Source organism: Grampus griseus (assembly GCF_964374135.1).
Source record: "Grampus griseus genome assembly, chromosome: 1".
Lineage (NCBI taxonomy): Eukaryota > Metazoa > Chordata > Mammalia > Artiodactyla > Delphinidae > Grampus > Grampus griseus.
Genome location: NC_139017.1, coordinates 140,398,349 through 140,411,556, shown reverse-complemented (window position 1 = coordinate 140,411,556; position 13,208 = coordinate 140,398,349). Strand labels below are relative to the sequence as shown.

The 13,208-nt window shown below is 35.2% G+C and overlaps 1 protein-coding gene across 5 annotated transcripts in view; it reads left to right on the top strand.

The window, feature by feature from the left end:
* OSBPL9 (oxysterol binding protein like 9) overlaps window positions 1–13,208 on the top strand; it is a gene marked incomplete at its 5' end in the record, with an annotated part of 170,263 nt that overhangs the window by 134,584 nt on the left and 22,471 nt on the right. For 3 of the 5 annotated variants that reach the window (XM_082651726.1, XM_082651725.1, XM_082651729.1), the window contains 3 exons: window positions 5,616–5,654; window positions 9,172–9,262; window positions 10,556–10,663. In XM_082651726.1, the coding sequence (XP_082507852.1) occupies window positions 5,616–5,654; window positions 9,172–9,262; window positions 10,556–10,663 (238 nt within the window). The remainder of the gene's footprint in view (window positions 1–5,615; window positions 5,655–9,171; window positions 9,263–10,555; window positions 10,664–13,208) is intronic. The other 2 variants (XM_082651728.1, XM_082651727.1) reach the window with 1 other exon arrangement.

The following is a 13,208-nucleotide window of genomic DNA, read 5'->3' as shown; positions in this document are numbered from 1 at the left end:
GGATCATACAATATGTGGTATTTTGTGACTGGCTTCTTTCACTTAGCATAATGTTTTCAAGGTTAGTCCATGTTGTAGCATGTATCCGGACTTAATTCTTTTTTATTGCTGAATAATATTCCTTTGAATGATATACCACATTTTGTTTATCCATTCATCAGTTGATGAACATTTGGGTTGGTTTCTTTTTTTTTTTCGGTACGCAGACCTCCCACTGTTGTGGCCTCTCCCATTGTGGAGCACAGGCTCCAGACATGCAGGCTCAGCGGCCATGGCTCACGGGCCCAGCCGCTCCGCAACATGTGGGATCTTCCCGGACCGGGGCACGAACCCATGTCCCCTGCATCGGCAGGTGGACTCTCAACCACTGCACCACCAGGGAAGGCCTGTTTTCATTTTTTGACCATTATGAATAATGCTGCTATGAACACTTGCATATGATGTTTTTGTGCGGGGACGCATGTTTTCATTTCTCTTAAGTGTATACCTAGGAGTGGAGTTACTGGGTAACATGGTAACTCTATGTTTAACTTTTTGAAAAACTGCTAAACTACTTTTCAAAGCAGCTGCACATAAACATTTCCACTCATAATGTGTAAGGGTTCTTTTTTTTTTAACATCTTTATTGGAGTATAATTGCTTTACAATGTTGTGTTAGTTTCTGCTGTATAACGAACTGAATCAGCTATACGTATACATATATCCCCACATCCCCTCCCTCTTGCGTCTCCCTCCCTCCCACCCTCCCTATCCCACCCCTCTAGGTGGTCACAAAGCACCAAGCTGATCTCCCTGTGCCATGCGGCTGCTTCCCACTAGCTACCTGTTTTACGTTTGGTAGTGTATATACGTCCATGCCACTCTCTCCCTTCATCCCAGCTTCCCCTTCCCCCTGCCCATGCCCTCAAGTCCATCCTCTACGTCTTGTGTAAGGGTTCTGTTTGCCCCACATCCTCACCAGCATTCGTGATTGTCTTTCTGATTATAGCCATTCTAGTGGTTTTCATTTGCATTTCTTCTGGAGAAATGTCTATTCACATTCTTTGCCCTTATTTTATTTATTTATTTATTTTTAAGTCTTTATTGAATTTGTCACAACATTGCCTCTGCTTCATACCTTGGCCTCCTGGCCGCAGGGCATGTGGGATCTCAGCTCGCTGACCAGGGATCGCACCCACACCCCCACACTGGACCGCCAGGGAAGTGCCATGTCCATTTTTCTAGTTGGGGTTTTTAATCTTACTATTGAGTTGTAGGAGTGATTTTATATATTCTGGATACAAGCCGTATCAGATATATGACTTGCAGATTTTTCTTCAAGTCTGTGGGTTGTCTTTTTACTTTCTTGGTAGTGTCCTGAGAAGCATGCATATTTTAAATTTTGATGAAATCCAGTTTATCAGTCTTCTATTGCTTTTGCCTTTGGTGGCTTTCCTGAGAAATCGTTGCCTAATCCTAAACAACAAAGATTTATTCCTGTATTTTCTTTCAAGAGTTTTGTAGTTTTTGCTCTTACATTTAATTTAATGTATGGTCCACTTTGAGTTAATCTTTGTGGTGTGAGGTATAGATCCAGGTTCATTTTTTGGCATGTGGTTATCCAGTTGTCCCAGTCCCGTTTGTTGAATCTCATCAAACTTGAATTAGAAATTTTCTTTCATCACCATAGCATATTTATTTTTTATTTCATGTAATAAGTACGTGTATAGGTCCATAATTAAGAGAGCTTTCATTAGACTACATTGCCTTATTAGAAAGATAGGAATATATTTCATGTATCTTACTGGTAGGCATGGTTTTAAAATACCGAAGTCTATAATTCTGGTCAAAAGTCTTCTCAAATTATGTTGTACTGATGTTTTTGTTACTATCATATTTCCAGATCTCAGTCATGCTTGTTTGTTCAAAGAAGAGAGAATAGCCATTGTGTTAAGGAATGAGGGACTTGTAACCAGATAAACATATGTTATAATCTAAGTGGGAAGTAGCATTAGACCCTTTCTTTATTTAATTAACATAATTCAAATTGAAATCAGTTGGATCTCTGGTTTAGTAGTACTTGAGATTTAGCTTTAGCTGACCCTGATAAAAGGCAACTTGCGACTACTTACAAAACAAAAACAATAAAAAGTTTTAAAAAGAAAGATGGAGGGGGGGGATGAGTGTAATACGCCTTTTAAAATAAGAGAACAAAATTCCTGAAGTTCATGATGGGAATGGATTGGTAGTAAGGCATTTAATAGTGTGGGTTTGTCTAGATTTGACTCTGCCTTAAAAGATAAACCACAGCAGTAACAAAAATAATAAACCCTGACTTAAAATACCCTGTAGATAGCATGTATTATTAATTGAGAATATTTTATGGGAAAAATTGTCAGATATTTAAGTTTATTTTTTCTTCCAGTTTTATTGAGACATAATAGACAGCACTGTGTAAGCTTAAAGTGTATAACGATTTGACTTACTACATCATGAAATGATTATCACAGTAGGTTTAGTGAACATCCATTATGTCCTATAAATACAAAATCAAAGAAATAGAAAAGAAAGTTTTGTCCTGTGATGAGAACTCTTAGGATTTACTCTCTTAACCACTTTCATATATAACACACAGCAGTGTTCATTATATGTACCATGTTGTACATCGCATCCCTAGTACTTACTTATCTTAAAACTGGATATTTAAGTTTATTTTAAATTATACCAGAAGTAGAAGTGGTGGTTTTCTTAGATAATATAATGTACTGTATCAGTAATGTATTGCTGTATAACAAACCAACCTAAACTAACTGTCTTAAAATAGCAGCAGTCATTTATTTTGCTCACAAATCGCAGTTTGGTTAGGCCTCATGACTTATTTCTGTTTCATGCAGTGCCACCTGTGGTGGCTTGATTGCAGGGGCAGGGGTGTATGTGTTGAGATGGGGGGGCCAAAGGATCCACTTTCAAGATGGCTCACTCACATGCCTGGGAAGTTGAGCTGGGGACCTAGGTGCTCCTCCGTATAGTTCTCTTTCCAGCTGCTTGGCCTTTCTCACAGTGTGGGAAGAAAACAAGGTAGAAATGTGTGGCATTTCCATGACCTGGTCTCAGAAGTCACACATAGTCACTTCTGCTATGTTTATTGGTTAGGGACAGTCACAGAGTTTCAAGGATAGGGGCCATGAACTCTACCTCTTGTTGGGACCATTTTTGGGAAATTTAATCTACCACATGTATTTCTTTCCACTTATTGCCACTTACATATATTTCTTTCTAAGAAATTCTTTGGAAAAGTCCATTTTAGAAATTAGAAATTTAGAAATTAATGGGGAAAACTAAAAGTAAATTAAAATATCATCTGAACAAGAAACTTTAAAATTTCTCTTTCTGTGTAGTTCTCAAGATTTTATTTTCAACTGTTGTCTATTAAAAATTACTGAAACTTTGGATATTGTAAATATATAGTTAATTCAGTTGTGTAAATCCCAACATGAAATATGGACTTATCAAAATGCTTTTATTCTCAAGGATATGCAAAGGATATGCACTGTGTTGGCAGTTTGCAAGACCACCCCTAGGTTTGGTGATTTGCTTGGAAGGCACAGTTTGTAGTTGTACTCACAGCTATGATTTATCACAGCAACGTATCCAAAGTAAAACCAGCAAAGGAAAAAGGCACATGGGGCAAAATCCAGAGGAAACTAAGGCCCAAGCTTCCAAGAATCTTCTCCCAGTGGGATCATACAGGGTGTGCTTAATTCCTCCAGCAACAGATTGTGACAGCACTTGTGAAATGTCTACCAGGGAAGCTCATTAGAGACTCAACACCTAAGGTTTTTTATTGGGGTTTTTGTCATGTAAGCACTGTTTACCTAGCACTTACCAAGCAAGAGTCCAGATTTCCAAAAGGAAAGCTGGTCTTCAGCATAAACCATTTTGTTTGCTTAAACAGATTAGGTGCAGTGAGCTGCCCTTATGATAGTGAGGTGGTGGGAACCCTCCTAAAATCCAAGTTCCCAGACACCAAGCCAACGGCCAACTTTGTAGGCAGGCTTTTCTGAGGATAGCTATTTCAGGCCTGCTATGTTAATTCTTAAAAAAAAAAATTATCCCCAAATCTTTAAATTGCTCTTGGTTGTCCCTTCAATCTGTAGATTTCTGAGTAAACTCTGTAGTTAAAGAAAGAAAAAGTTATGTATAAATGATATACAACTTGGCTGTAAACCAAGACCAAATACTGGTTTCTATTAAAACTTGAAAGCTTCTTGATAGTATGGAGTTAAAACTTTAAACAGTTTTAAGTTAAATATATTGTCTGTGTAATACTAATAGATTATAGTTACAGGAACAGATATGTTTGGTAACTTTCCACCACCTTCTTCCTTAAGTACATCCTTGGAGAAGAGAGGCAAGGCAAAATATCAATAGCATATTAGTTAAGACCTTGAATTCTGGAGCTAGACTATATGTATTGGACTAGACACTGTAGACTAGACTAGACACTCTCTCTGTCTCAGTTTTCTCATCTGTCCAATGGGGATGATAATAGTACATGCTTTATAGAGTTGTCAGTGGAACAAGTGAATTAATAATATACAGGCAGACCTTGTTTTATTGCATTTTGCAGATGCTATCTTTTACAAATTGAAGGTTTGTGGCAACCTTGTGTCAAGCAAGTCTATTGGCGCCATATTTGCAACATTATTTGCTCACTTTGTGGGTTTGTCACATTTTGGTAACTCGCAATATTTCAAACTTTTTCATTATTACTGTATTTGTTATGACAATCTGTGAGCAGTGATCTTTGATATTACTACTACAGCTCACTGAAGGCTCAGATCATGTTTAGCATTTTTTAGCAATGAAGTATTTTTAAATTACATACATTGTTTTTTAAGACAGTGCTGCTGCACACTTAATAGGCTACAGTATAATGTAAATATAACTTTTATATGCACTGGGAAACCAAAAAATTTGTGTGACTTGCTTTATTGCAATATTTGCTTTATTGTGGTGGACTGGGACCAAGCTCGCTATATCTCCGAGGTATGCCTGTACGTAAAATACCTGCCAGGTAGTAAGCGGTAGCCCCTGTATCATCGTTCTGTGGATATGATGATTATGGTTACTGAAACAAAAATCAGACCATCTGTTTAGAAAAGTATTGATATACTTCTGGAGCCAGCAGCCAGAATATGGGAAATTATGTCTATCCTGAGTTTTTAAGGGTATATGATTGTCATACCTTTGCAGTATGGTAAGAGTTTGGGGGTTGTGGAGAGTTGGCATAATTTACTGTAAAGTTAAACCCAGAAATATTCAGGATCATTAATCCTAAAATAATATATCTGCTTTCAGTCATTGATACCAATGTGACTACACAGTTCAATAGGATATTTCTACAAAGAATTTAATTAAATGCCTATATAGAAAAACAGTTGCCATGCTCTTGGTTAGAATTATGTTTGGCTAGGAATGGACCAGTGAAATTACTATCTTAGTGGAAGCAGAGTAGTAGTTTTCTAACGTTGTTGCTTACCCAGTAAAATAAGTTTTCTTACTAGGGAAGAAAGTACACAAGGTGTTACTTAAATGAAAGAATGAAGTTAATATTTTTAACATTTCTCCTTAAGGACCAGTGTAATGCGGAGAAGCACGCAGATGGAATTATAGTAAGTTTAATCTGATCTTTGTTCCCCTTTACTTCTGCAGAGCATTATAACCAGTTATGTCAGGAGAAGCCTGAATTTCTACTCATTTTTCAACACAAATTCCTCTTTTTACCTACTCACTGTTCTTTGTTTGTTGACTCTTGCAATTTTCCTTGAGCTCTTAAAGTTGGCCATCTTTCAGCAATCATTTGGAGGGGGAATGTCGATCTTAAAATTTTGCTGAGTCTTGATTCTTATTGAATCACCTTGCATGTGTTAACTTAAAGGGTTAATCGTGGTATAAAAATGCAGCTTTTATGACTAAATAAGGCATAACTCACAATGCTACATTTCTTGTCCAACTTCTTTTTTTCTAATGAAAGCAGAAGGGGAGGGGTACAGTATTGAAACGTCTTAATTTAACTATACGGTTATAGGTTTCTATTAATTTCTTATCTTTATTTTTAGATTTTGTGTATTGTGTTAACTGTCATTGCTACTGTGGTGTATACGGCTTTTTTGTAGGAACAAGTTGCAACATGAATTCTTCCACTTATAGCCATTTTCTATTCTTTCCTCCCCTTGGATTTTACTCTTCCCTTATATTCAACTTACCCACCAAAAAGAAAAGAAAATTTTATTGGAAATAAAAGTTAAAATTTGAAGGTTTGCAGTTTAAGCTCCCCTGGTTTTATGGTAGATGTGTGACTTGTGTTCAGACTGTATTTCTGAAGAAGGAGGCAACCTCTTTTTTTGTCTGAGGCTTTACAAATGCCAGCTTATCTGAGATCTGGAAACTCATTTTGTAAATCTTGAAAACCATCTTATGATTATATTTGAAAGGATGAGCATGTTATGTTTATATTTGGTTTAAAATGAAAAATAAGTTAAATATTTCTTAAGAAAACAGAGTAAGAGAAACATTTTTAAAATTTGAATTAAGCACATTGGAATTTTTCTTTTTCTTCACAATGTGAGTTCATAGTTTGAGCCATGGTGATTTAATACAATTATGTGATATAATTACAATATAATATCTCTTCTGAGATATCAGTTAAGATTATAAGCCTCATGGAAAAAGACTGTATATGTTGTCTAGCATTTCATGGTTCCCAAAGGCCCTAAGGAAAATTAATGATGGCAGTTACTTTTACCTCTTTTCTCTCAAAGCAAATCAGTTACTTTTTATTATGTTAAACAATAGTTTTATAAAGCATACTAAAAATGTTTGATCATTTGTAGTTAAAAACATCTAGATAGTTTATACTGATAGAAAACCTAAACTTGTAGAAGACAAACATATTTGAATCATTTGATCCGTGACTATAGCATTTTTCCTTAAGAGTTTTTATTTTTAAAAAAAGACACTGTTCATGGTTTAGCCCTTGGACCCAGACTGCTAAGACCTAGCCCTGCCACTTACTATCTGTGACCTTAGGCAAGCTTCTTAACCTTTGAGTCTTTGTTTCCTCATCTATAAAGAAAAGTGACTTCTATCTCAGAGGATTGTTGTGAGATAGTATGCACATAGTACTCAGTAAATGTTAGCTATACATACATATATGTATATATAATTGTATTTTATATTGTATTGCATGAATTTTATTAATTTTACAACAGATTAGGGTTTAGGATTGTCATTTGTTTGCACTTCTCAAGCTCTGCACATTCTTTTTTAAAGCAAGGCGTAGAATGTTATTTGACGTTTTTTAGCCTAAAGTTGGTTGACCACGGACAGTAGTTGTATTTTCTGTTAACAACAGCAACAAAAGAAAAGTCTAAAAGTGTTTTGTGGGATTGACAAACCTAATATTAGGCTTCTGAAAAACAGAAGATTGCATTCAAAAGATTGAATCCTGGTCCCTTTCTCCAAAGTTATTTTATTTCTTGGTCTCTTTAGTAATTTTTTCTTATATAATAGTTTGGGGATAAGGAGGTGGGATATTCTCATTCTTACGGCTCAAAGTATTAAAGGTGGGATTTTGCCTTTGTAAAGCACTTGGAGTCCTTTAGAGAAAAATCACTATGAAAAAATAAGGAATTTATTTTAAGAACAGCTCCAGGATTGTTGAGACACTTGTTTAGGTATTATGGCCCAGCCTGGTATCTGAAAATAGAATCCTAATGTAATAACCAGAAAGCCCTTAGAGACCATAGCATCCAGACATTTCTTCATTTTATACACTGGGAAAGTGAGGCCCACAGCAGATGAGACTTGGCAAGTCACTGGTAGAGCAAGGATTCTAGGAATTAAAATTCTAAGTCTCTGTTTCTGTGCTTTTCCTAATGCTCCAGAACCTTCCCCACTTCACTTTACTAGGCTTTTGATTATTAATGATTGTTTTCAGAGCTTCTTCGTGTCCTTTATTTTCTAGGACTAGAATATTTATGGTATGTAGACTGTTGTGACAAGAATCAGAATTCTTATGTTCAAATCAATTTAAGAGATCTGATTTAGTGATTTTTACATATTGATATTTATGCAGAGAGAGGATATAAGAAAAAAATAACTTAGGTGTTAAATAAGAATGCTATAAAAACTTTCCTATTATCTCAGTTTCCACTGTTATGTGCTTTTAAATTTTTACAAATGCTTTTGGGGCTCATCAATAAAGTATTTCTTTTCTAATTCTGTTTCAGTATTTTCTGTTACAAGCTCTACCTAATACATGTTTGAAGTTTAGTTTTCCAGATCAAGGAAAGCTAAAAAACTTAAATTTTTCTTTCTTGGGTTTTATCTAGTATAGTCTTCTAAGTGGTGGTTTCAAACTTTACTTTGGCAAAGGCCTTGGTTTAAAATCTCCCCCTCCTCCAAATAAAAAAATATCAGTAAGCTTTGGAGTCTTGTTTTTAAAATGCCATCATGCTGGCAAAATAGTGTCTTGGCTTGGAGTCAGAAGAACCTAGACTTTTTTTTTCCTCTCTAAAATTGTAACTACATGTTTGAGTATTTTTTTCCCTTCTAAATCCGCAAAAAGAAAAGATGTCCAATTAGAAGATACATTTCTTTGCCTTTAGTGACTGTAAAACTAGGTGCCTATATGGTGCAATACACATTGATAGAAGGTGGCAGTAGTATGGGATGTAAAAATAAGATTGTAGTGGTACAGATACATTAGCTAGTCATAGGTATAATGCTTATTAATACCAAAGCAGGAGAGAGCATTTCTCCATCTTTGATATTTGTGGTGAATTAAAATTTGAGAAGCACTGAGTTGAATCGAGAGGTTATTGTTTTGGCTTCCTGAAACCATTCTACAACTCTTTCCAAGTATTTTCATTTAGTTTTACCTTTCTATATGTCAGAGATTCATTCATTTTCCCTCCTTACAATGCTTCTTTAAATAATCTAATAAGAAACTCTTAGACTTCCATATAGTAAATTTGTTTTATTTCCTCTTTGCAATTTGACCAACATGTCTGTACAGCTACCCTCAGGACTTTGCTGTCAGAAGTGTGGGGTTTTCATACATTTGGGAGGGTCAATGCTGGAAGGGTATTTAATTAAAAATAACTATACTGTGCTTCTTTATCTCAGAGTACTATTAATCCTGTAGATGCAATATATCAACCTAGTCCCTTGGAACCTGTGATCAACACAATGCCTTCCCAGACTGTCTTACCTCCAGGTATAGTATAATATTTGGAAAAATGTTTCACAGGTACACTGATGACAAAAAACTTAATTTTTTATGGCAGTTGTAGTAATCTTGAAGGTGTTTTTTTTTGTCTTGTTTTTTAATAAGTAAAAGGAATTTCACAAAATACAGCCAAAAATGAACTGGAAAAATATGATAGTATTTTGGTATTGGGGCTTTTTGAGTACAGTTAAAGGGCTTTTGGTTTTCAAAGTGAGATGGAAGACAAACATGGTTACTTGGATTAGCTGCTAGGACAGAATCCTATGACCCAGGATTGATGGCTACCAAGGAAAACTTAATATACCTTGATCTACTTGAAAGTAATCCAGGAATGTTCTATTTTGTCATATTCTTTATAGCTCTGAATAATACAAATGGTTTCTTCATGGTGGACTTAAAGATAATGAGAAAGGGAGGAATGAAATTTGTGATGCCTACTGATTAGATAGATGTGTATTTTTAGGGATAGAGTAATAAATTTTTTTTTTAACTGTCAGAAGAGGGCTTAAGGCCAACACCCACTGGTTCCTTTTACCTTTTTGTTGCATCCAACATTTCAGTGTTTTCACTGATGACATAAGTCAGAAATTTTACTGGAAAAAAAGAAAATCTTTTTAAAAATACTTATTAAGTATGTGAGATCTTTTTATGAATTTTTACTCCTTAGGAGATTGAGCTTAATATCTCTCACGAGACTAAAGAGGAAGTACTGTGCCCCATTTTAGATTTTACAAGCGGTTTGATCCTCGGGGGGGGAAACAGTTTATCATCCGAAGCATTTGCTAGTTTTACAGAGTAGTTGTACTGAGGTACTGGCCTATCTTGACTAGTCTCTTGATATCCTGCCTAGTGTCTTAGTACTAGGTAGCATATCATCATTGAGTTTAAAGGGGACTGGGGGTCAGAAAGGAGTAGTAGCATGGAACTTGACTTAATAGAATATAGTCTCAAAAACTACGGATCTTCAGGGTATTGCAGTTAAAGAGTTGTGTTTGCTACCAAATGTAAAATAGATAGCTAGTAGGAAGCAGCCGCATAGCACAGGGAGATCAGCTCAGTGCTTTGTGACCACCTAGAGGGGTGGGATAAGGAGGGTGGGAGAAAGACACAAGAGGGAAGAGATATGGGGATATGTGTATATGTATAGCTGATTCACTTTGTTGTAAAGCAGAAACTAACACACCATTGTAAAGCAATTATACTCCAATAAAGATGTTAAAGAAAAAGAAGAGTTGTGTTTGGCTTTTTCTCTAACTTATTTCACATGTTCAAATCTCCTAGAACCTGCTCAGTTGTGTAAGTCAGAGCAGCGTCCATCTTCTCTACCAGTTGGACCTGTATTAGCTACTACCTTGGGACATCATCAGACTCCAACACCAAATAGTACAGGTACAGATTTGTGTAATTCCTTTACTTCTCATAACTGCCCATTAACATTCAAGATTTGTGTGGAGATGGGAAAAAGATTGAAGAAAGGTTGTATATTTTGTATTGGAGATACCTTAGCTCTATCATTACAGTTCCATACATGGAGTGGTTAACTTTGTGATTGAACCAGAAGTTTATTAATAGTTATAATTTAAATGAAATAAAATACTGCAGAGTTTTGTGTATTTGTTTACCTTAAGACTTACTTTGAAGCTCTGTATTAGCTTTTTAAAAAAATTTGCTTGAGTTAGATTTATATACTTTCTTACTGTAAAGGGATCAGATAATACAGAAGTATGAGAACAAAAGCTGTAAGCCTTCTTTACTCTTTGTCATTTATACATGTATGTACCTACATACCTATATTATAGTGTATTTTTATTGTTGTTTTTTTCCCTGACCTAAATTAGATCATGTGGTTCTGTGACTTTCCCTTTTCATTTAACTGAGAACATTTAGAGAGCTTTCTGTGTTCATACACTTAGGTACACAACATTCTTTCTACAGCTGCTCAAGTGGCTATTACTGTTTTTCTGCTGATGGACATTTATTTAGGTTGATTCCAAAATTTTCCTATTATAAGCAGTATTTCAGGGAATATCCTTGTACAGCGCCTTTTGGCACATAAGAATTTTTTAAGGATAGATTTATTGGTCACATTTTTGCCAATTTTATAAGAAAAAAAGGATACTTGATTTTAGTTTGCATTTTCTTAATTTGTTTAGATTTATGGTCTTTATTTTTTCTCTAATTCACAGGGCTGCTATTAATGTTAGTATAGATTTATTTCTTGTTTTAAAACTAATTAGGTTGATGTTGGGTTATCAGTTGCACCAAATTCAAGGGAGCACTTGGTGCTTTTGTCCCTGTTATCCGGATGCCAAAACCAAAACCACTCTTGAGGACGTGGGAGATAAGCCCCTGCTGTTGCTCCACAGGTTCTTTCCTGGGTGAGACTTTACCTGTGTAATAATGAAAAGTTACCCTCTGATTTTTAGCTAGTTTGAAATTTGAGTTAGTAAAGATGCTGATGTTATTACTTTGGTTTTTAAGATTTAACAGCCTGAGCAGATGTCTCCTTAATTTTGAAAGAAAGCAAGCAACAACAGCTCTCTTATTTGAAGCTCTTGGGAAAATGCTGATAAGCAGTTTGAATAATGCAGTTGAAATGTTTGTCTACCTTTTTTATGTATTTCATTACACTGTGTCATTTTAAAAACAGTATCTGTGTTTTCTTTTGTTTTTTTATAAGGAGGAATTATGTCAGAATTCTGAAACAGACAAAATTTTCCATTTGGAAATATACAAAAGCTAGTCAGTTACAGACTTTGAAAAAGTTAGCAGTATTCTTTATGTACATTAATTTTAGGATCATTAATTAGTTATAAATAATTTAGGATAAATTATTTCAGAAGACAGCATTTTAAAAATATAACATTTTAGAGTAGGTGTATTTAAAAAAATTTTTTTAATTAGTGTGTGGTTTGTGTCTTGTTTGATTTTTCAACCTAATTTCTTCATCTTTCTTTCCTTTATCTCTCTCACTAATACATAAAAGAAAGAAAGGAACAACTGAAAAAAGAAATGTTTTCTCTCATAAGGAAAACTCAGTTCTTTTGTTTGCAACTCCCATTCCAACTCATTTTCTTCTTGGATACATTTTCAGTTTTGTGTGGTTGCCTGGACTATTTGCTTGTTACTTGATCATTTGTAATTCCTGGTCTTTTTCTTTCTTTCTTTCTCTCTCTCTCATTTTTTTCCCCCATTATTTCAATAAGAGAAATTTATTTATTTCCCATCTTATTGCTGCTATGGGGCGGGGCAGCGGTGGGGTAAGAATTTAAAGTTATTTGCTAAGATGAACTATCTTTGGAATTCCCACAATAAGCTTTGCCTATTTAGGCAGCAAACTTTCAGTGTTATGTTTTAAAAATATCTTTGTGAACATGGCAACTAAATGTGGCAGGTGGATGTGCTCTTTCAACTATTGAACCATAGATAGACACTGGAATGGGACACTAAAAATCCATGGATAGCTTTGGATTCATTTTTACTGCTGCTATTCTCATTTCCTTCTAGAATTGAGGCCTTGACTTTTATATTGCCAGCAGTGACTTAATTAATTTTAATGTACACCAGGCATCTGTAGCAGTTTGGCATAAATTGCCTGAGAGCCCTTAGATATCTGCTCAATAAATACTTGTTAAATTACTTTCAGTACTTCACTGCTCTGTTTGATACTTTTACTGTTACTTTTTATTACTAGACTATGAACCAGATGATTATAGATTCTTTCTCTGGATCTCCATTAGTTTCTATTTCCTTAATTAGACTGTTTAGGAATAGGAAGATGTTCTCCTGGTTCTTTCCTTTTTCCACGTGCTTCCCATGGTAGCCCTCTCTTTTTCTCTGCCCCTGGGCTCTGGGCAACCTGACTTAAACTTAGGTAGAAAAGAGGTGAGGAGTTTGAATGGTAAGTGTTCCCAGCTTTTGTGTTTGCACGTGA